At 33.7% G+C, this 25,574-nt stretch overlaps 1 protein-coding gene across 11 annotated transcripts in view; it reads left to right on the top strand.

Moving 5' to 3' along the window:
• Positions 1-25,574, top strand: part of LOC105256692 (retinoic acid receptor RXR) — a 110,254-nt gene that overhangs the window by 41,268 nt on the left and 43,412 nt on the right. For 8 of the 11 annotated variants that reach the window (XM_011266841.3, XM_011266842.3, XM_011266830.2 and 5 more), the window contains exon 2: positions 5,088-5,550. The exons of 1 other annotated variant lie outside the window; for it this stretch is intronic. In XM_011266841.3, coding sequence (XP_011265143.1) covers positions 5,463-5,550 — 88 coding nt within the window. In that variant the 5' untranslated portion in view covers positions 5,088-5,462. Of the gene's footprint in view, positions 1-767; positions 1,322-2,802; positions 2,822-5,087; positions 5,551-25,574 lie in introns of those variants that run through there. 2 more of the 11 variants (XM_011266831.2, XM_011266836.2) reach the window with 2 other exon arrangements.

The following is a 25,574-nucleotide window of genomic DNA, read 5'->3' as shown; positions in this document are numbered from 1 at the left end:
TGTGTCTATCGCGCGTCATGCATAAAATATAATCTCCTCCTCTATAACGACGGCATATTTTTGTCGTTGACCCGTGCAGGATACCAGAATTAACGTGCCAATCGATCGTTTCGCAGGACGATATACCGTCCCTCGCTCGCTCGCTCTATAATAACGTTATCGATCATCCCCGCCTTTTAATTACGTCAGCCTATCGCCGGCCTCGAGAATATATCGCTTTTGATAACGCATATAATATACGTCACTCTTCGAAATTATGACGCGAAAAGGCGTATTATCGATTTTTATTTTATTTTATCATTTGACGTTTGAGTGCGTGGAGTGGTAGAATACAAAAGGATTCTTGTATGCCTTCAAAATTCCGAGATGCTCTCTTACGCAGGCTTTTTACGACCGTTGTTATCCTTGGCAATCGCATTCGAACACTCGAAATTGTATAAATAGTACGAGATATATCTTTGGCGAGCTTGAGAATCTCTTGGGCCTTTAACATTTAATCGCGAAATTTACTGTAATCATTATTCACGGCTAGTGTACTTTGTGTCATTTTGCGGTCAACCACTCGTAATAAGAACATAATTCCGAATCTAATCATTTTTTTTTGCGTTAAACGTATCAGAATGTTCAATTTATAAAACATCCAATTTACGATCGCACACAATTTATCGTCACGAATCCATGTAACACCCGATATATATATATATATATATATATATATATATATATATATATATATATATATATATCGATCTGCCTTTCCTCTATAGAGCGTGGGCCAAACGCAATCTTGACGTTGACCTTGAACTTCAACCTCAACATTAGCGATTAGTCGCGAGAGTCGTTCCGCCATCCACCCACGATCGACGCGAATGATTGATTCACGATTAGGAAACCATCAAGCAACTGAACGATAGAACGTGGAACAAATCGTGTCTGAATTATATACATGAAGCCCGGTTGGAAAATGGATTGATTGAGAAAAAAAAAAGAAACATATAAATATATCTCGATCCAATGGAGAAATTAGAAATCGTTGAATTAATAATGAACATTCAACAAATTATTAAATCTTTCGGATAGATCGTGCGACGAAATTATCAGTTGAATGACCGAGGATCATGGTGAAAGCTATTTTGAAAGATAAACGCACAAATTATGGACTCGTTCCAATTTTGCTTCTCGATTGATCGTCTATCTAGCCAATGCCAGAGGTAGCCAATTGACACGTCCGACAACCCTGCCGCACGACAAGTGCAACAACAGTGGCACGTACACGAAGACACACGTGCATGTGCATTTCGTGTAATTGTCTGTGCATTACGTAAGTGAGCGCGCCTCTCTATCCCCCTCGTGAGTGAGTCGACATCGATGGCGAGACAAGGCAATCGCATTTCCTGCGTGCGTGTGTGGTCAAGGTCGCCGAGCGCATGCGTGCGAGAGATGGAGAACGCTTATTTCGAGATCGCGACGTAGCGGGTGCGCGCGAGAAACTGCATAAAAGTTGGCGATAAATATATTTAGAGCCTCTCGTCGTGAGAAGGAGTGCATTTTTAGCCGTCCGGAGAGAACCAGATCACCGACGTCTTTTTATAATAATCCTGTAACGCGACCTCGGAGGAGTGCTAACGTTGCTCGATTACTTAACACATCGACTTCTCCGCATCTTTTGTGTGTGTGTGTGTGTGTGTGTATTAAGAAATTTATATATAATATAATTTATATAGATTAAGAAATTTATATATAATATAATTTATATATATTAAGAGAAGTTATTCGGGATCATCGATTAAAATGGGACACCCTGTATATATATATATATATATATATATATATATATATATATATACCCCGAATAACTTTTTTAATTTTGATTGTAGGAAAAAATGTTTCACACAAAAGTTGTATGGCTTGAAGGGGGACATGAGATGGTATCATTGGTTTTATCTTGAAAAGTTATTTGAAGGTCACATGAAGGCCACCTTCAATTTTTTTAATGGAACCCCCTATTTTTTATTACTTATTCTTCTAGCTTATCTCGAGAGCTTTTCAAAACACTATAATAAAGTATTTCTTCATTGAGTACTTTTCGAGTTATGAGGCTTGAAATCATTTCTTAATTTTACATAAACCATAAAATATCTAGTAAAATATTCATTTTTCGATTAACTTACCTTAATACTTTTATGTACAAAATAATGAGAGGAATCAATTGCTGTAAAGAAAACACATAATTATTTCGAAAAAATATGTAATTTGCAATTAACAATTCCATATTTTTTTTTAAAAACAACTGTGTTTTTCCTTTACACCAATTGATTCCTCTCATTATTTTGTACATAAAAGTATTAAGGTAGGATAATCGAAAAATAAATATTTTACTAGATATTTTACGGTTTATGTAAAATTAAGATATTATTTCAAGCCTCATAACTCGCAAAGTACTTAATGAAAACTAACTTAATTATAGTGTTGTGGAAAGCTCTCGAGATGAACTAAAAAAATATGCAAAAGCATATAGGGTATCCCATTTAAAAAGTTGGATGTGACCTTCACGTAACCTTTAGGTGACTCTTCAATGTCAAACTAAAGACACCATCTTATGTCCCCCTTCAAGCCATACAACGTTTGTCTGAAACATTTTTTCCTACAATCAAAATTAAAAAAGTTATTCGGGGTCATCGATTAAAATGGGACACCCTGTATATATATATATATATATATATATATATATATATATATATATCGTTTTTATTTTAATCATCCTCAGATCTTTAAAATCAGATAACGGACCGGACTTAGATTCCAGATGCGTACTTTAAAAGTACGTATCATCACGCAAACATTAAAGTCTTTTGGGAGGTATTTTTCTCCTTCCGCTTTTATTTTTTTCTCTCTTCTATTTTTTATCGCTACGAAAGAGCAAAATAAATGATCGCAAAAAGCGAGATTTATACCGAGTTCCAAATCCGCATTATCTCTCCGAGCGAAATTGAGGTATAAAGATGCTTCTTTTTTAGGATGAGAATCGGGAATCTTTTTGCGAATTTTTTGGACCACTTTTTTCTCATACACGCCCGGGACCGAGCATTCATCTTCGCGTCTGCTCCCGATATCCCGCGCCGGGATTCCCGAGGGAACCCGCGCCCGCGCGTTTCACCCGTTCGCGTACTTCTGGTCTCCGACCGGCGGCGACCTCGCGAGACGTCTCTCCTTTGGGTGGCTTTCTCCCCTTGGGCTTCTTAAACGGCGCAAAAAGCGTAAGATACGTGTCTGTCTGCGCCGACTTTCGATCTGGCCGCCCTTCTCTCAGTCATCTCACACGTGTCGAATAATCAAATATTCCACAGGGTGTCTACTCCTTTGGAGAATCTAGATTTCTCAGGGATTTTTTTATATCTGGAAGAATCAGAGAATTCTCATGGAATTTTTCCTACATGGAAATTTTTGAAAAATTCTCTTCTTTGTAATTTCTTCATAATTTTGCTTTCATGTTGTCGGCTAAATATTTAAAATATATTATAAATATATATCTATCTTTGTTTACATTTTCAATGCCTTCAAAAAAAATTCAATATGCAGTATTCTTTTTATTATAATTTTTAATGATAAAAAAATATTATGCGAAAAAGATAAAAAAATGTTTATCATACGAAAACTATTCGGTTCTCTTTTTTTTATTTGCAAATCTGATATTTGAAATTTAAAAGGCTCTGTGTATGAATGAAAAATATTAGAAAACCGCATACAAGGAAAAGACTTATTTTAAAAGATTGCACAAAATATTTCTTAAAGTATTTTCTTTATCTGGAATTTTAAACAAAGATACATTAAGGATGAAAGAATTTTCAGGGAATTTTTTTTATTTAAGACTTGAACAGACACCCAGTTACGCAACATCGCTCGACTCGCGAAGCCACGATTTTAGCCGCGATTCGAAATAGAAATACTCAAACGTGTTTTCGAGCAATCAAACAGCTGTGCAAATCATCCAATCCAATCCAATTGAATTGGTCGCGAGTAACGTGGCGCGTCTCCTTCGGTTCTCCCGATTCGTCCGATCTATTCTTCGCAGTGACAAGATAATTTGACGAACGACGGAGAAAGGACAACGACTTCCCTCCGTCGAGTCGAGACGTGGCAGACACGCTCGGTTGTTTTGCAATCCGGGCCACGATAAAAATTAAAGCGCTGCTTACACCCGTGACTAATTACACTCGTCATGCCTTGGCACACTTAAATCCATGTTTCTCGAATCCTCGTTTCATTGTATCCGAAACTGTAACTCACCTTTAATCGCTGATTACGCGTCTCGAAATCTTAATCTCCTGTCGGGGTGTTTATACCGGGAAAAAAACTGGATTACTTATTTGAAAGAAAAAAAAACGCGATAAGAGATAGAAAAAAGAAATAACATGTTTACGGAAGATACGTCTATCGCGGTTTTATGTTTCGCAATTGAACTTCGCGATTAATCTGCACAAATTTCGCGGTAATAATGGCCGAATTGTGTGATCAATGATAAAATCGAGGAGATAACGCCGCGCGTTCAAAATCGGAATTATGAATAAATCAGTCAATGTAAAAGATCCTGATAATACTATCATAATGTCATGCATATTTAGAATCGGCGTACGTGAAAAAAATTATTTATTATGCACATTTCTTATAAATTTTCCTTACGCTGTAAAATGTATTCTAAATGTGTCGAAATTAACGAGTTTGTTAAGATGTAACATTTTTCCTTCCGAGCGATTTTTGTCATTTATTTTTCTCCTTCATTAATTATTTAAATATACAATTTAAATTAAATGGATTCTTAATAATAGGAAATATAATGTTGATTTATTGATCGAAAGGAATGTAAAGGTTGGAAACCGTAATCGCGAACATAACTTGGTGCGTTATTGCTTCGAGTTCTTGGCTGAAAGAGAATATGAGCTACATCTACTATCTCATCAATAAGAATGTGGGATTCAAGGTCGCTGTATGATTCGGTGAAGGATTTTTATCGGTTTACGTCCGTCCGTCCGCCCATCCGTCAATATCTCTTTCTGCTCTCCTCCAAACCACTCTTCTTTCTGCTGTAGAATAGTTAAGTAACCGGTCGCGCGATCGATCACGAACGAACCAAAGAAGTGCAGTGAGCAACCATACCAAATCGATACCAAAAGAAGGAATTTAGCTCGAGCGAGGGAAGGAAGGACAAGGTGGAAGGAAGGACGACGATTCGCGAAATGTCGCGGTGAGGACGGGACGAGGGATCCGTTTTTTTGAAAAGAAGCGAAAAGTAAGACAGAAAGAAAGACTGGAAAAAAAGAGAAAACGAAAACGCGAGGAGAAAAAAAACGCGGGGTGGCGTGCCTCGGGGGGGGGTGTGCGTGTGCGAAAGATAATAAAAAGCTGACGAGATAAATCGGTCCACGGTGACGAGTGAAAGTAGAACGGGCAAGCAGCCGGGCAAGATGATGAAGAAGGAGAAACCGATGATGTCGGTGACGGCTATCATCCAGGGGACTCAGGCCCAGCACTGGGCACGTGGCGGCAACAATTGTACGTATTATAACGTCAATATATTTTTCATTATTGTTGCGCGATCAATTGCGGCGCAATTTAACTTTTCACAAATGACAAGAAAACAACATCTTGATCTAATCTATATTAATAAATATATCTTTGATTATTTTGCGAAAGGATTTATAATAGGATTTTAAATACATTATAATATTTATTATACAGGGTAGCCTCAAACGTTCTAGCCAGACTTTGAGATCTTATAGGAAATTTAATTGTGAACAAAAAATTTCCGATAAACATGGGTCCAAAAATGCTTCTTTAAGAAGTTATCGCTCAAAAACCTCTGATGAAGGAAAAGCAAAAGGTGAAAAGAAAATGAAATAAAAAGAAAATGAAACTAAATAAATTTCTTGAAAAACGTCTTTATTCATTTTCTACTATTACATGCTATTACTAAAATATTAATTTAAAAAAAATTATTTAAATTTTTATAAAAGAAAAAGATTTTTATTTTTTATTTTTATCGTTTTTTTTCAAGAAATTTATTTAGGTTCATTTTCTTTTTATTTCATTTTCTTTTCACCTTTTGCTCTTCCTTCATCAGAGGTTTTTGAGCGATAACTTTTTAAGGAAGCATTTTTCCATGTTTATAGGAAATTTTTTGTTCAGAATTAAATTTCCTATAAGATCTCAAAGTCTGACTGGAACGTTCGGGGCCACCCTGTATATTATATAAATTGACACTATATATATAATGTTTCTAATATATTACAATATATTATAATTATATGATTGGCTATATTAAAAGGAAAAAAGAGAGAGAAATCTCTATTTTTAATTAAAGTTAGCAAATGAGTCATAGCGAATGAAATCAGGACAGGAAAGTCAAGGCGTAAGTTTTCATAAATTCATGTTTTGAAACTTGATCGTATGAATCTAATTAATCAATTTTACGAATAATGTCTATCTATTCTTAAACAATGGACCGTACTCATTAGAGATAATCTGATATTGATGAGATTATCGATAATAAGATTACTGATATTTAATGATTCAGCCACATGTCTCTGCAAATGCACGATTTAGATTGATAAACATATTGTGCTTTATTAACGGATTATGAATTGTGAATGCGCTCTGAATACACATGAAATTAATATTTCTGTAATATAAGTGAAATAAGTGTATAATGCTATTTCAATCATATACAAATATACAGTTTTATATAACGAACTTTATGATAGGGACGTTAAATATATTAAAGGGAGACCGAAATAAGGTGCAGTGTCTGCGGGCGATCGTGCTAATGAACGCCTGTGTTATTACCTTCAAGTACGCGCCATTGTAAATTGGAGTTTAAAAGTGTGTAAACGAGATGGACTATCCTACGATGATAATTAGCGTGGCAGTGCTAGACTGTCGATTAGCGGGATTCTCAAGGTTTGATTTTATTCCATCACAACGCTGCTCATAGTTAAAATGTTATTTTTCACCGCGATGGCCGTGAAACCAACGATATTCGTGTAACAATTCTGCGTACTTCCTGTTGCGCGAGCGAATCGTAAAAAAAAAAGACTCGTAAAAATACAAATTAAATGTCTATACCTTTCTCACGACCTGCTACAAAAAGATACTCGCTTGAGGGATTCGCAAAATGTCTCTTTTTTTAAAGAATTGTTTTAATACACTGTAAATTCTATGGCGTCTATTTTATGAAAAAATAAAGAAAATCTGAAATTTTTAAGGATTTTCTTTTTATCTGGAAGAATCATGGAATTCTCTGAAATTTTACTGATCTTTTCAAAAATGTTCTCTTTAATAATTTTGTCCTTGGCAAATCAAATGAATTATGCCTTCAAAATGTATTGTAAGTATATATTATACGTATTTATCTTTTTGTTCTACAAACATTCTATGTTTTAACAAAATATATCGAATATATAGTACATATTTTTTATTATAATTTTTAATGATAAAAAAATGAAAATGTTACGCAAGTGAAAAATATTTAATATATCTTACGGGAACTATTCATTTTTTTAGTACATTTGCAAATCTAGCCTTTGAAACTTAAATGGCTCTGTTTTTTTGTATGAATAAAAAACGCAAAAATAAAAATTTTTAAAACAGTAAAAAACTTATTTTAAAAGTTGCGTCAAAAGATCTTTATAAAATATTATTTTTACTTAAAATTTTGAAGAAAAATAAAAAGATCAGAGAATATTCAAGAAATTCTCAATCTTTTTACAAAAAAATATAGAAAAATCAGTTTGTTGAAATTTTTTTCAACGTTCGCGAAACTCGTATCAAGAAGCAAAAACACTCGAATAGTATTTTTTATCGATTCCATTTTCTATATCTTACGAGTACGCGAGTACGGCACGCTGCTCCCCAAAATCACTATAACGCGTCGCGCGTATTCATTATAAGCAAAGTGAGTCACACCCGGTACGTTGCGATAGTCCTGTCGAGACGACCGATACGCGTCGCACAACTCGACGCGCGCGCGCGCGCACATGTATATCTATAAATATATATATATATATATATATATATATATATATATATATATTGCTATATATATATATATATATATATATATATATATATAAGAAAAAATATGTAACTGTTAATTGCAAATTAGATATTTTTTTTTAAAACATCTATGGGTTTTCTTTACACCAATCGATTTTTCTCATTATTTTGTACATAAAAGTATTAAGGTAAGATAATCGAAAAATGAATATTTTACAAGATATTTTAAGATTCATGTAAAATTAAGAAATGATTTCAAGCCTCATAACTCAAAAAGTATTTATTGAAAAAATGTTTATTTATAGTGTTTTGGAAAGCTCTCAAGATAAGCTACAAGAATATGCAAAAATATATAGGGTGTTCCATTTAAGAAATTCAAAATGACCTTTACGTAACCTTCATGTGACTCTTCAAGGTCAAACTAATGGCACCATCTTATGTCCCCCTAGAAACCATACAACTTTTGTCTGAAACATCTTTTTCTAAAATTAAAAATAAGAAAGTTATTTGGAGTGGGACATTAAAATAGGACACCCTGTATATATATATATATATATATATATATATATATATATATATATCCTACGTAGATGCTAAATGTACGGGGTGAAGGTCGGCTATTGAGACGTGAATGGCGCAATTTGCGGCCGCGACGAGTGAGCGAGAACGCGCGCGCGCGGGCTCGTTATCAGTCGCCGGCTCTAAAAGCGGCCTTAGAGCGGGCTTTAAAGCGCGAGCGCGGAGGAAGGTCGTGCGAATGCGCCTCGTTATCAGCGTCCATGGACGCGATTTACGAGCGGCCTTTTCGCAGCTTTATCGTCCACGTGTCCCTATTGCCGCGCGCAATCAATCGCGCGCGCGCATACGCGGCGATTTTCCGCAGAAATGTAAACACGATGATGAGGCGCGCGGGACCAATGATCGATGCGCTTCCGAGAGAAATAAATTGATACCATGGTCCAGAACTGACCAAGTCAACAGCGCGGCGATTAATTTCCTTGTACGTTTTCTGATAACGGCTCTCCATTTGAGCACTCTGCTCTAAAAGCTGTTCTGTACGTTGTGGAAAAAATGAAGAGAAAAAAATCTTGTAGAAATATCGTATACTGTTATCATTTTTAAAAGAGAATTTTGACTTTTATTATTACATTATTCAATTTTTTTTTCCTTTATTCGCTCGTATTAACTCGATCATGTCGGATTAAGTAGAATGATGAGATAACTTCGAAATTCTCTCAGTCAACTATAATCGTGATCGATCATGCTGCATCAGGCAGGCATCTTAAATGGAGACACCGGTTGGCATAAAATTGCTTCGCAAGGCTCTTCGAGCGATAAGACGACCGTTTGTTATCTTGCTATGCACCAATAATGTATAAATTAAAAATAAAAGAGGAAAAACGCGATATGCGGAATGAAGAGATACCATGTGTGTTACCGCCCTAGTCAATGCTCCAAATCGCCTCTCTCGTCGTCCTCGATTCATCGAAAAGTCGATCAATCACACATTACATATCGACACGTCGTGTTAAAATTACGAATTACCAAAAGTGATCAAAAGTTGCACACTCGACTCAATTTTCCAGCACGATTTTCACTTTTTTCATCGTCTCCAGGTTCGATTAATCGACGTAACGCACAGTAGACTAAAATCGAAATTTCATGGCCAAAACTCATATTTCTGAGATTTATTTCAGATGATTATAAATACAGTTTTGCGATGTCATCAAATCGATGTCATCATTATAAATTATTATCATTGTCAGTTTTTCTCATCACTTATCGGTAAATATATTGCTCAAAATATTGCATATTCACTACGAAGGTTAATATTAATCACCTTTGTCACTCTGCATTGTATCAATTTAACTTTAAATAATAATTGCATCGTATATACTTGATGCAAAAATATACATGATTCTAGAAAACGTATTTTAAGATAAATATTTTAATAAACGTATCTTAAGATAAATATTTTTATATTTTGCTATATCTTTTTTTCATTTCTGTAAATAGTAATAATAAGTTTTGAGAAAAACATATGATCTTTAGTCAATAGAAAGTACAATAGAAAGAATGACTTTAAATTTCGACCATCTTATGGCCATTGAAATTCGAATCAAATTGTATGCCAAACGATGCTATATATATGATGGCACATTAATTTCGGAACAATTTTAAATTGCATAGGGATAGTTTTGGAGACACGGAAAATCGAAATGGTCAAATTCTCAATATTTGTCCAAACACAACAAACACAAAGGGAAAATTAAAACTTCTTTGATGGGATTTTATCTGGAATTAATCAAAATGGTTCACTGATAATCATACTAAAAATCCAACTTCTAAAAATCCATTCCGTTGCTTGGTTTTTTTAGAGGTAAAACTACCCTCAAAAAAGTTTTATTAAATTTCTCAGAAACAGATTCAGATATGAAAAAAATATTTCCAATAAAAATTGTTTAACTTGGAATTCTGCACAAGAAAAATCTCTTTCATTTTTTTTGTAAAACTATCCCTTTCGTCGAAAACCGCGTCTAAAGATAGTTTTTTATGTGATATCTTTAAGGATGCTTTGTATGTACAATCCCAGCAAAAGTAACTGAAAATCAATATTGATGAATATATCCACTTTTGGTTAGGTTAGGTTAGGTTGATGTATTTTGAGTATGAGAAATTGCGTGAAATATTACAATTTGATCTTAGCTACTGTGCAGAGATGTATTTTTTAATATTTATTGCGTTTTTACTGAAATATTCCTAATTTTGTTAATCGAAATGATTAACTTTTGGCAGAGAATTTCGCCTTCTGACAGATACATGGCTAACTTCATTGAATTATATTTAATATCTTTTTAACCAGTTAGTACTTGTATAATATTATTTGACCAAATATTTTCTCTGTATCTAAATTACACTTCTGCAAATTTTAAACAAATTCTGAATATTATTTCCATGTGGTTTTGTCATTTGAATCATTGTGGTTATACGTTTCCCATAAGAACACATGTTAATTCGGTGCAAATTAAAATCCTTATAACTTGTGAACGCTTTAGTGAATCGATTTAAAAATTGTACTGAAGATTCTAAACATATGTAAGGACATTTTGTACAATTTTCATTAAATTCTCAATATTTTGAAAATAGGCACGAAACATCCTTAAGGATGTATTGGACGTTTGTCTCAAAAGTTAATCCAAAGTACCAAAAAATTAAAGTTGGACAGAATACGAATTCTATACGAATTGATCAAAATTTTTTTAAAAATCACGAAATCATACTTCAAAGTATTCTTTAATATAAATAGGTCTTAATTTCCAAGAAAATGTTGCCACGTTTTATCATCAATATTGCATCATACTGATAATCACAGTTATTTTTTAATAATAATTTCAAAACGAGCAAGTAAATCGTTTTAAAACTTTGTGAGAATATTTTTACATGTATGAAGAATATAATATTACAAAATGAAATTTTTATCATTGTTTTTTTATAGTTTGTGAATAATTTATTACCTGTCTCTTGAACGTTTACATAAGATCGTATGTTAAAATCGCAAAATTCAAAAATTAATAACTTTTAAAGGAGCAAGTAAAAAAATTTGAAATAATTCATGACGATTTAGAATGTTATTAAGAATATTAAATTAAACATTCACGGCGATTGATTGTAATATATCTCTAATACATCCTTAAACAATTCATTGTGGTTTTTGTTTTTTGGAAATAATAATTTATATATTTCAAAATCACTGCGTTTGCATTAATAATGTTACTTTCAAAAACTATCTTTTTTTAAAGAAATTATCTTCCTTCGATCTTTTTTTAAATACCGTAATACAAAATTCTTCATTAAAGAGCTTGCAGATGATGATTTTCCCTTCTTTAATGTTTCTAGTATTTGCTTTTTAAAAATCACCTTTAAAAAAAATTCAGAAATTTGGGTAAAAGATTGGATTTTTAGATTAGTTCCTCGTTTTGTTTCACCAATGACTCTCGACGATATGACAGATCATGTATTTGCCTCTTGGAAATATGTGTTACCTTGGGAAAGCTACGAATTAGCCAACGGTTACCATCGATCTGTCGCAGGTTGCATCATACTCAGAGGATCCACGGTGCAAATTGCATCTTTATTGATACATCGAGTATATCGTGATCGCGAGATCGTGTAACGTGCGTCCACTATTTATCGCCATGCAAACGTAGCCATGTCGCCCACGCGTGGCATAGTTTCAATATAGTTATCCGCAAAGATGATCGCATCGCGTTCAATCTTGGACGATTTCAGTCCAGAATAAATTGTCCCAGAATCGACTGTGTACTTTGGTACGATTCGCATACGCGTGTCGCGTTATCGCGATGCGTTTATCACTCTCGTATCGCTTAATTCAATATTCTACGAAGATAATCGCGGATACCATTTTAAGGATAATGCACGTGATTTGATTAAATGAAAATATATTATTCCGCGGCTTTTTCAACTTGCAAATATTCATACGGAGAATCGTATATATATTCATACGGAGAATCGTATATATATTCATAATTAGATATTTTCATAATAACACACTATGCACAGTTCCGTTGTCGCGATCTCATTACGCGGCAATATGCATACTTTAATTTGTATGAACATTAATGCGCGCATGTATATGTATATATGCGTCGAGTATTATATTATGTTAATGAATGCGTTTAGTTGATAAAGAGATATCGCGGTTATTATTGATATAGCGTATTATGTATCATTTTATCGCAAAATTAATATTTTGTGAATCTCATCGTTAGAGAAATTTTTCCACGCTATAAATCGAGAAATTATTATAATGTATTATCGAGAGGTATTTCAGAAATCTTGTCATGAATAAGAAGCTGATATGCGAATTGAAATTTTTTTTTTCGATTTCTCGGAGCGATGTGTCAAATTTCTCGTCAGTCCTCGTATAAATCCACGGCTAATCTCGCGCACGAGACTCCAGGCGACAGCTTGCGCAATTCTTACCGCCAGATGATACATATAGATAGACGCGATTCATAGGGAATTGCACTTGCTTCTCTATCTTCTTCTCTCTCCGTAAATCCCGCGCTTGCTTAGATATCGTCGTCGTCGTCGTCGTCGTCTCTACATTCGCTCGTGTGTCACATACGTACAAGTGAAGTGCATATATGCACATGTACACATGGACGTAAGCAAACACAGACACCTGTATTCGCAATGTGTGCGCAGCACGCGATAAGCTCCGAGCGTAAGCATCACGCGAGTTCCACACGCAGGCTTCTCGAGGCCTCTGTCGTTACTTCAGTGCAGCTAATGCTGTACACGGGTACGATGCAACCTTGGCACCGATGGGAACGAGCCGTGAAGTGCAGGTCCTGCTATCGCGCATCTCTCGTGTACGCGCTCATCGCGGCGTTCTATTAAAACAGGTTCGTCGCGCGTATGTGTATGCGTGTGTATGTATGTGTGTGTGGGTGTGTTTGCGTGGACGATTTTTTTTTTACGACGCGCCACTTATGTGTGTGTGTGTATGTGTGTGTGCTTGTAGACTCTCGATGCAGATGAGAGGAGGTTTATCTACCGATCTCTAATTTTTAATCGTGTTTTTAAAAGTTCAGTCTACTCTAGCAGCATGAAAAATTGATGGTTTTTAGAAATTTTTTTTTCATAAATATTAGAAATGTAGAATTGTAAATAATTTAATGTCGCTAGTCGAGTAATCAAAGGATCAATAGAAAAATTGTAGTCGACCAAACTAGCCAAAAAATTAAGTTTATTAATACGACGTGTTGACCATGTGGTTGTGGTCCTTATCAAGTATGCACGATGTAATAATAATCAGAAGACAACATTAATGATGAACATGTAAAACCACATAATCACGTAATACAAAAAACTTTATTTAACTAAATTCAAATTTAAGAGAAGCTGATGCGTCCATGTGAGACTTCGTCAATAAACTGTTAGAAATGTAGCTTTTTGACGTGTTACAGACGTTTTTATTGGATATATAAACAATTTCTTATTTCTTAATTTTGGATATTTTTTTCAATACGAGTCTGTGCGTGTAGCGTGGCCAAAACATGCGTGACTCGACAATATGACACGTCGCTCTTTGTGTAATTGTCTAAAATGAAAAAAACTCGGTCTAGTTTTTATCCACAGATTATATTTGTGAGATGCTGGACTTAATTTCACTAGAAAAAATAACAGAAATAGTGATATTTCAAAATTAGATATTTTAATTTTACTGAATTTTTTAAAGAACAGAAAAATATTAAATATTAATTTTTTAAATTTCAATTAAGTTCAGTATCCGAAAAAATTATTATTGGAATCAAACTGAATTTTTTCATTTATATGTGTCTTGAACTCGTTATACGCAAAGACTCGTAAGAAAAGAGAAAACTAAATTATCCAAAAATATTAATGTGCTCTTTAACACCATTAGAAATATATATATGTAAATATATATATTTAATTAATATATATATATGAAATTGCTGAAAAATTAAAAATTAATTATATTTTTCAAAAAAATTCCTAAAAATCGCCAGTTTTTCATAGAATAGATTGAATTCTTAAGTCTTCTAAACTAGTCTTCGAAACTATATTTTCTCTCGCGAAAAATTTCTTACATGTATGGCCCGCAATCGTCCAATTAAATCGGGGCGAAAAAATTTGAGCCGTCTAGAGTTTTAAAATTATTTTCACTCCCTGTATATATAATATAAACGCGTCGCGTGATGATTGCGATCGACGGAAGTCCCTGGTCGCTCCGCGCGAGCACGAAACGACGCGACGGCATCGTGCAGAAGGAAGCGATCGTTTATTATAGTCACGTTGGCAGGTTTCTCGCGGTGGCTACTGACCGAATGAATAGATGTTCCTATCGCGTATATATAGGAACGCACACCCGCGCGTGTTTGTATTCCGCGAGTGACCACTGTTTTACGCATACGTATTTAATTAATGAAAAATATTATTAATCATTGCGCGGCCACTTTCTTGGACTTTTGCATTACGGAGGACACAATTTTTTTTCTGTCCTTAAGTTATATATATATATATATATATATATATATATATATATATATACAGGGTGATTCAAAACAACCTGATATCTTTGAAATATGATATTCTTGAACGAATTCTAAGAACTATTTTTCTTCTTGAAAAATTTTGTCCAACGCTTAATTTTTGAGTTATAATAGAAAATAGTTGGCTACTCACGAGTCCGATACAACGGGCAGGCAGGGACGACGCAACGCGTCACGAGACAAATGCTCTCCCGTTTCCCTAGTCAATTTTATTACACAATATTTGATCCTTTGAAGTGTATTAAATTATTATTACAATTTTATTACAATTTTATTACACAATATTTGATCCTTTGAAGTGTATTAAATTATTATTACAGTTTCTACACAATATTTAACAATATTATTACCATCTAGAAAGGTAACGTAATGCTTAAGAATAAAATATTAAAACGCGAAATTATATAAAGTAACAAATAAACTGGAAATGGACGAATGAAAAACGAAATAGTAATCGCAATTTGATTAAATATTCTTATCTTTAAGAAAACTGACGAATTTTATTTCTTTCTGGGGATCGTTTATCTTATAAATAACAGCTTCTAAATTTCACTTGACTTTAAAAATATTACTATATTATTACTTGCAAATATTTACTTCCGCACAAATTAACATAAAATTACACGATAAATGGCGAAGTCCCCATTTCTCTCTCTCTCTCTCTCTCTCTCTCTCTCTCTCTCAATTTTATTCTTTATTTATAAAGAATAACGGTAATAAGAACGGTAATAACGGTAATAATATTGTTAAATATTGTGTAGAAACTGCAATAATAATTTAATACACTTTAAAGGATCAAATATTGTGCAATTAACTGTCTGGGAAGAACATTTGTTTCGTGACGCGTTGCGCCGTCCCTGTCTGCCTGTTGTATCGGACTCGTGAGTAGCCAACTATTTTCTATTATAACTCAAAAATTAAGCTTTGGACAAAATTTTTCAAGAGGAAAAATAGTCTTAGAATTAATTCAAGAATATCATATTTCAAAGACATCAGATTATTTTGATATATATGTGTATATATACAGGGTGGCCCCGAACGTTCCAGCCAGACTTTGAGATCTTATAGGAAATTTAATTCTGAACAAAAAATTTCCTATAAACATGGGTCGAAAAATGCTTCCTTAAGAAGTTATCGCTCAAAAACCTCTGATGAAGGAAGAGCAAAAGGTGAAAAGAAAATGAAATAAAAAGAAAATGAAACTAAATAAATTTCTTGAAAAACGTCTTTATTCATTTTCTACTATTACGTGCTATTACTAAAATATTAATTTAAAAAAAATTATTTTATTTTTATAAAAGAAAAAGATTTTTATTTTTTATTTTTATCGTTTTTTTTTCAAGAAATTTATTTAGGTTCATTTTCTTTTTATTTCATTTTCTTTTCACCTTGTCTCTTCCTTCATCAGAGGTTTTTGAGCGATAACTTTTTAAGGAAGCATTTTTCGACCCATGTTTATAGGAAATTTTTTGTTCAGAATTAAATTTCCTATAAGATCTCAAAGTCTGACTGGAACGTTCGGAACTACCTTGTGTATATATATATATATATATATATATATATATATATATTTATATATATACACTTCAACATATTGGAAAACTTTTCTCCAACTTTTTCTTTTAGTGATCATGTCGGCTGGTAATTTAAGTTTATAAATCGACGCCGGAATACTGACAAGATATCCACATACGCCACAGGGGAGGAGAGAGGAATACGCGATAAAATTATATATACGCGGCGAATAACAAGTAGAGATGAAAGAGTGCCTCGAGTGTGTATGCTCGTTCCGTGATGCTTGGTATGGGAATTTTCTGCACGTGGCCAAAGACACGCCCCGCACGATGACAACCTTCGACGACGACGTTCGATTGATAGGCGTGCTAGACTGTGATCTAACAATAAGATACATCATGATACGCGTCATCTGCGTTGGAATACACGTTAGCTCTCCAGGCTAGGAGATCAGTCGACCATCGTCGATTTTATTTTATCGTTTTATTAATAATCTTATTTGATTTCATTTTACTTGAACGGGTCGCGACTCGAATTTGCGTTCTTCGTCTCGATCATGCGAAACGCAACGTGCTTTCGAATCGTAGCCCTCGCGCGCGCACAAGATGTGTCATCGTCATCATTATGCCAAGCGAGCGACATGAATAAAAATGAAATCTAGAACGGCAGAAGTATACAAGTCGTAAACGCGAGTTTTACGAAGATAGTTGCAACACTGATAATAATATAAGCAAGTAAAGCTGGATTTATATTCCGATCCGTTCTCATATACATGCGTTTTTGTACGTTTATTTCTTTTTTTAAAGCTTCTTAGACATAACAATTCTTGGAAAAATCTTTTTCTATTTGTGTACGATTACTCTCTTAAATTGAATCAGCGACAAAAATGTCACTGGTTATAGCAGCACGAGATTTCATCGATAGTATTACTTCATTGATTTTTAATAGAAACACACTTTGCTCTTCCGTCTTCTATTTTACTGATTATGATGGCAAAATTTCATTGAAAAATCAATCCACTAATTAATTCTTATCATCGTGATATTTTACTATTTGCAGTATAACTAAAATCACTGCTACCAGTACGTTGGTTCCATTTAAGAGATGTAATCTTAATTATGTTTACAAAACGGTCGAGTTACTTTTTATAACTTTTTTTTCCTCAAGGCAATATAATCCTTTTATTCGCTTTCGTTCCTCATTGTTATTTTGCCGGTAGCGCATATACGGTGTCGTTTGAAAGTGATCTTGCGAGTTTGAAACTTTTAACAAACGCGTCGACCGACAGCCGGAAGGGAGGAAAAATAGCGAAAACGCGAAATCGATAGAGAGACAAACGTTGATTGCACTGTCAGCTGCGTGTCGGGCGTTGCAGCTGCAAACAAAACGTTGCCGCTGCCGTTTGACCAATCGAAACCAACGAGCTCGTCGCTGTCGATACCTTGGACGAGTTCCGTTTGCTCGTGACTACCAAATGAAACGCTCGCAACATTAATGATCGATCCTCTTTTGACAGTATTAGTTTCAGAGAAATAGGAAAAAAGTGCTTGCGAATTAACATCTCTGAGAAAAAAATTTAATTATTAAAACGGGATGAAAAAACAGATATATCTTTTTTACTTATTAAGTGTACTCAGTGATACTTTTTGACACATACATACATTTGCTGGCAGAATAGTAACAGCGTTTGCATCTAAATAATTTTATTTTGTTAATATTTTATTAATAATAGAATTATTAAAAATAAAATTTTTATTAATAAGAAAATAATCAATATCATATGAATTATTTTATTTTATTTGATTTTAAATAATCTTTATCACTAAAGTGATAGGAAAAAAAATGAAAATGTTATGCAAGTAAAAATATTTATGAAAGCTATTCCATTTTCTTCAGTACTTTTGCAAATCGAATTTTTTAATCTAATTCTTGAATTCGTGAATCTTCAGTGGCTTTATGTTTTTTCTTCGTGTGAGTGAAAATTATTAGAAAAGACATACAATATAAAAATCTTATTTTTTTAGAAAATTACATCAAAAAGTTTTTAAAATATTTTCTTTTGAACAGAAATACCCTGGGAGATGAGGGAAATTTCTTATAAGATTTAAGTGGACATCCTATGTTTTTATATAAAATCCTATTTTTTACCATGATCACAAAGTGTATAAGTTTTCCATATATTATATAAGTGTCGTTATTTTTTCAAATAAAAGTCATTCTCCCAGTAATTTCTGAAATAATTATCGGACTTTTATTCACCTGCTAGTGTCTCTGCGAACGTACATTCCGAAAACAATAGAGTTTCTTCAAAGGATAACACTGGAGACGAAAATTTCGCCATGTGACTGACGACCGTCTTATCTTCTTTCTTACCTCTTCGAACGAGCAACGTTCATGTTGATTACGTAAGTTTTGCCGACTAACATGGTTAGCGCGCGGAACCACCGACGAAGATGAAGAGAGTACTCTTTCGAGAGTAGAGGCAAGAGAAGGGGGGAAGAGAGAGAGAGAGAGAGAAAGAAGCGTGAGGACCTGCAGTGTCAGCGGAAGAGAGAACGTAACCAATGCGGACCTTGAAACTGACATTTGTTCCGGTGTATTTTTGCGCGGTTTCATCTTTAATCGTCGCTAAAAATCGCCTGCGACTCGCCTCGCTGCCATTACCAACGTTAATTTCACGAGGGCTGCCAAAATTCGGGATAAAAGCGTCTCTCATGCGCTGCCTACCTCGACTTTATTTTTACTTTTACGCATACCGCATATTTCTTTTCACATTTATCATATTTTGCGAAATGTTACATTTTTTTGTATTATGCCGTATCTCAATTATTTCGCACGTACACAAATATATATAATTATGGGGATGATTTTTAAAGCGCGAGATTGTCACTCGAAATGCTCTCATTGACAGCACATTTACTCGATAATATCTTGTTTACGCGATTATATCCTTGCCTTCGCGGGGCGTAACGATACGTTGCCTTGCTATTTAAAGCTTCAATGGTACACGCTGAAGCGAGTTATATTTTTATTACCTGCCGGGAGAAAATATTTTCCACTGCGAGGGGTTAATTGTCGCGCGTCGCCGAGCTTGCTCCAGTTATCATACTGAGAACGAGTGGTCGCATCTTATATATAATCGATTCGGTGGATGGGATATGTCAAAATAAGCGCAATTAATAAACTTCAATGGGCTGCTTCGAGCAAGTCTCTCGCACATTTCTCTCCAAAGTACGTGGTAAGAGGGACAAAAATTCTCGCATTCTGATTTCTAATTATTTTCAACTTGAGCACATCGTCTGGAGGTATGAATATATCATTGATTCTAAATGATTTATTATAAGGGTTAGGTTAGGATTTGACATTCGAACGGTCCATTTATAATATTCCAAATCTCACATCATTGTGAGATTTGGAATATTATAAATGGACCGTTCGAATGTCAAATCACGCAAATATCTTGTTGAATAAAATACCTTAATTGCGATTAATTTATATCCATGGATATATACATATGTATAAGAGAGAGAGACTTTTTATACATCCTGTATATCGCATAGCAGCCAGATACGCCTCGTTGCACCTGCATATATGCGGTCTCCATGTACGTGCGCGCTCGTTTACCTGGTTGAAATCGCGACCCCGTGACCTTCGCCGTGATATTCACGTACAAGGCCACCTCGTTGCGCTCTACACGTTCTTATTCATATGTCGCGATTACACGCACGTACGTTAAAATCGAAAGACTTTAATACCTTACGCTGCAGAAAATAACGATAAATGTATTTAGTCATAAAAAATTGCAAGTAATTTATAAGATTTACTTGTCCTATTTTCATATTTATCAAAAATTCTATTCTCTCTCTCTCTCTCTCTCTCTTTCTTTCTCGAGGAAAAAGTTATTCGTGAGAGCTCTAATTAAATTACGAGAGAGGTCGGTCGTTAATTGAATCGATAATCAATCACTGGATATCCATTTTTATACTATTACATTGTTTACGCTTAAGGGATATAATTTGAAAATTGTGTAATGAGGATGCGATCCGTAAGGCTCTTAAGTAATATCGTGCACTGATACGCTGTGAAATTTAATTAAAAAGGTCACTCGTTGCATACATGTATTGTACTACATCCTGATAATATCGGAGGCACGATTAAATAATAAGTGGTTAAAATAACAAAGACCGTATTTTATAATAATCCCTCTCCGCGAGTGAAACGATGACGACGCAACGATGCAACGATCAGATTTTACATAGCGTCATTATTATACGACATTCTCATTCACGTAGGTTGATAAAAAAAATATCGATTGCGATCATATTTAATCCAGTGACTTTTTTCCGCAATTCTCGTAGTAAAAAAACACGTTTGCAAAATTAACTCTTTATATTGTACACCATTATAAAAAAAGCTTTCAATTTTAATTATTTAATAATAATAATTTAATAGTAATTTTATATATACATATATGGTATATATATATATATATATATATATATATATATATATATGGAATTGTTAATTGCAAATTACATATTTTTTTTTTTAAATAACTATATTTTTTCTTTACACCAATTAATCAATTGAATCAAGAGGAATCCCTCTCATTATTTTGTACGTAAAAATATTAAGGTAAGATAATCGAAAAATGAATATTTTACTAGATATTTTATGGTTCATGTAAAATAAATAAATAATTTCAAGCCTCATAATTCGGAAAGCATTTAATGAAAACTAACTTAATTATAGTGTTTTGGAAAGCTCTCGAGATGAGCTACAAAAATATGCAAAAGCATATAGGGTGTCCCATTTAAAAAGTTGGAGGTGGCCTTCATGTGACTCTTCAAGGTCAAAATAATGGCACCATCTTATGTCCCCCTCGAAACCATGCAACTTGTCTGAAACATTTTTCTCTAAATTACTTCGTTTTCGAGATATAAATTTGTAACACTTTATGTGGGCCACCCTGTATGTATATTGTATATATATATACAATATGTATGTATATATATATATATATATATATATATATATATATATATATATATATATAGGGTGGCCCACGTAAAGTGTTACAAATTTATATCTCGAAAACGAAGCAATTTAGAGAAAGTCCCAAAACTCATAATCAATCTTTCAAAGACAGATTCCTGGGATCATCTGAAGACGATTTTTCCTCAACGAAAATGTCGAGGCACTAATAATTTTCGAATTATAAGTGATTGGAAATAAGGGGTTTTTCGTAAACTAAGCTTTGTAGAAATAAAATATTAACAAAACCACATTCGTCAATTAATTTTAAATAGAGTTTACTTTAGTTGAGTTTTAATTTAAGGCTTAATTGCAAAGATATATGATGACAAAAATTGGGAACATGCAAAAAATGATGGCCTTCATCGACATTTTCGCTGAGGAAAAATCGTCTCCAAATGATCCCAGGAATCTGTCTTTGAAAGATTGATTATGAGTTTTAGGACACCCTGTATATATATATATATATATATATATATATATATATATATATATATAGTTCTTATTGCATTTTTTAAAATAAGAGTTTTTTAAATTTATATTTTAGATTTCTATTTCTTTATTAAGATTTTTTAGAAATTCTAAATTGGGGCCCAAAAAAAGGATATAAATCAGATAATTTATCTCATCAGTGTAACGTTTCAATCATCCAATCACATTTCCGGCGATATATATTGCATTCTAGAGCATTCGCGGGGTACAGCTTGTTGCACCTGTGGAGGTACGAGTTCGTAGCACGCCCACTCAACGAGAGCGCTGCACCTAGGCTGAAATCGCGACCCCGTGACCTTCTCCCGGTGACCCAGGTACCGAGTTGCCCTGCACGTGGCACGTCGCGCTATATAAAGTGCGGCTGCATATAGATCTCTCTTGGCCTCTCTCTCTCTCTCTCTGCTGCACTTTCAGGGCCGTACGCAGTGACGCGGTCGCCACTGTGCACTCGCTTCATCGATCGCCTCTCCTCTTACGGCTGCCTGTATCGGCGATTGAGTTTCGCGGCTACTAACGACGCGTATTTACCATCGTGAACTTTAGACTTGTTTAAACTTGTTTTGTTATCACATTAAATGCGCTCCGACAAAAGGCCGCGCGTTTTTTCGCGCAATCAAGTCTGAAAAGACAACTGCGTGCTTGTCATTTTTACGACGATTCCAGAGAAAATTCCGAAATATCCAAAATCTAAAGATACAAAACAGCCTGGATAGTCAAATTCAAAACACAAAAAGAATCGAGTTTCCAAAAAATATATATATCCGAAAATACAGCTCCGAGTTGGACTTGTGTATATACAGGGTGGCCCACGTAAAGTGTTACAAATTTATATATCGGAAACGAAGCAATTTAGAGAAAAATGTTTTAGACAAAAGTTGTATGGTTTCGAGAGGGACATAAGATGGTGCCATTAGTTTGACCTTGAAGAGTCACCTGAAGGTCACGTGAAAGCTAACTCCAACTTTTTAAGCGGGACACTTTATATGCTTTTACATATATTCTTGTAGCTCATCTCGAGAGCTTACCAAAACACTATAATTAAATTAGTTTTCATTAAGTACTTTCCGAGTTATGAGGCTTGAAGTCATTTCTTAATTTTACATAAACCTCAAAATATCTTGTAAAATATTCATTTTTCAATTATCTTATCTTAATACTTGTATGTACAAAATAATGAGATGAATCAATTGGTGTAAAGAAAACACATAATTATTTCGAAAAAAAATGTAATTGTTAATTGCAAATTTTTTTAAAAATCTTGCTAATATAAACTATTTTTTAAAAATCTTGCTAATATAAACTATGAGTTACTGAAAAGAATGACACAAGCACACAAACAAAAACGCGTACATACATGTGCTCTATTACGTTAAGCATGTACACGGTTTAAAAGAATAAATTTTGACTTTCACAACTTATTTTATTAAATTTAAAAAATTATCTTTTTGCAATCATTATCTATTTATTTGAAATATTAAATAATTATAAATTTAATTCTTAGAGAATACTCACGCGCATCTGAAAGATATTACAAGACATAATTTTTATTTTTTACGACGTTTTAATCTTGTCTGGGTTATTATTTATTATTTTTTATAGAAAATAATGTAAAAACTTGTCAAAGCACAGTAACGAATAATGCGAAATATGAAGTAATGCGAAGTAATGCGTAAATAATTCCAGGAAAAATGTATTGCGACAGTGAGACATCCCTCGGAGAAATGTACTTTCGAAGAAATGGAATGTTCGAAGTAGAAATTAAAAGATTAACAAAGGAAGGTTTCGAAGTAGTACAGAAGCTAAGAAAGAGACAAAGGGAATCAAAAACACACCCAACAGAATAAAATTCAGAATTCTAGATATGATATAAGATGTAGAGAATTATATACGATGGGAATACCAGAATATTCAAAAAAACAAAGTCAGAAAGATTTTCAAAAGATTATAGCGAAATTTAAATGTGAAAATGTAGAACTTCGGAATAAATTTTGGCGTAAACAGGAGAAGAAATCGTGTAGAATATATATCAGAAGGAAGTAGAAACGTTCGAGCAACTAATTGTACAAAAGATAGGAAATATAGGGAAGGAGATGCATTTTCATAATAAAAGAATGAATCAAATTTTAGGGGAAAGGAGGGAATCAGCGGGATGAAGAAAATTCTAAAGTTACGGAAAGAGAATAAAACCAAAGAAATTATCAAAGATAACCTAAAAGTAATTGAAATTAATTATAATAGGATAAGAAGCAACATTGTATAAATTAAGCATATTTTTATGTCAAAATTATAAAGTCTGCAATGTATATTTTATTTATGTAAAACCTCTTTCAATGAAAGACAAGAAATAAATAAATCTTACATTATAAATATATAATCTATCTCTCTCTTTCTATTTATATATTCCATTTCTTAATAAAATATTAAATACGCAGTACATATTCTTTACTGTAATTTTTAGTGAAAAAAATATTACGCAAGTGAAACATACCTTACGAAGGCTAGTTTAATTTTTCCAATACATTTATTTTAATAGTTTGAAAGGCTTTGTGTTTTTCTTTCATAGACAAGAAAATGCACGCGATAAAAAAAAAAGTATTTTAAAAATATTTCATCACACCAAAAAATTTTTAAAATATTTTCTCATCTAGAATTTTCAACAAAAATAGAAGAGGGAGAGAGAGATCAGGAAATTTTTAGAAAATTTTTTTTTACAAGATTTGAGTAGATGCTCCATGTGTGGAACGAGATTCGTTCTATCTTACTTCTTGCAGTTATATGGAAATGATCTTCGTGTGGAATGAGAAATGGAACATTATATCTAATGTTCGCAGGCAAAATGACGCCAATGAAAATCGCGCCAAATTATCTTTGCTTAGGACGATCGTAGAAATCACTGTCTGCCGCGAACATTCTTTCTCTATCCGATTCTCGTACATGTGTGCATGTCAAAGTTCTCTTTGATATTTTTGGCACTCCACCCGACCGCTCTTCGAGGCGAAACATTATTTTTCAGAAAATGCATCTCTGGGCAAAATGAAACGGAGCTCCTGCGAATAATTCTGGAAACGAATTCTGTTTTATGTCCGCGTCCCCGTTCAAATTTACGGCGCGCTAAAAATCTGTGGCGGCGATCGTAAAAGAAAGAATATTAAATCATACGCGTCTTATCTCCTTTCGGACTTGTGCACACGCTCTGTCCAAATATTTATTGCGATACAACATGAGAAAGTGTCGAGGTTGTACAGAATGCGCCCTGTTCCACATTCATAATGGAGTTTCTGTGCACGTGTCGTATCTAGTTCTCATGCTGATTGCTAGAACTCTACGTAAATTTAGATACCGTAAGGTGTTGTATGTTAACATGTGTGGTGCTGCCATGCGCCA

The sequence above is a fragment of the Camponotus floridanus genome, unplaced genomic scaffold (genome assembly GCF_003227725.1).
Source record: "Camponotus floridanus strain SB8 unplaced genomic scaffold, Cflo_v7.5 scaffold34, whole genome shotgun sequence".
Taxonomy (NCBI): domain Eukaryota; kingdom Metazoa; phylum Arthropoda; class Insecta; order Hymenoptera; family Formicidae; genus Camponotus; species Camponotus floridanus.
Note: the sequence above shows the minus strand (reverse complement) of the source record. Positions and strands in the feature narration are given on the sequence as shown.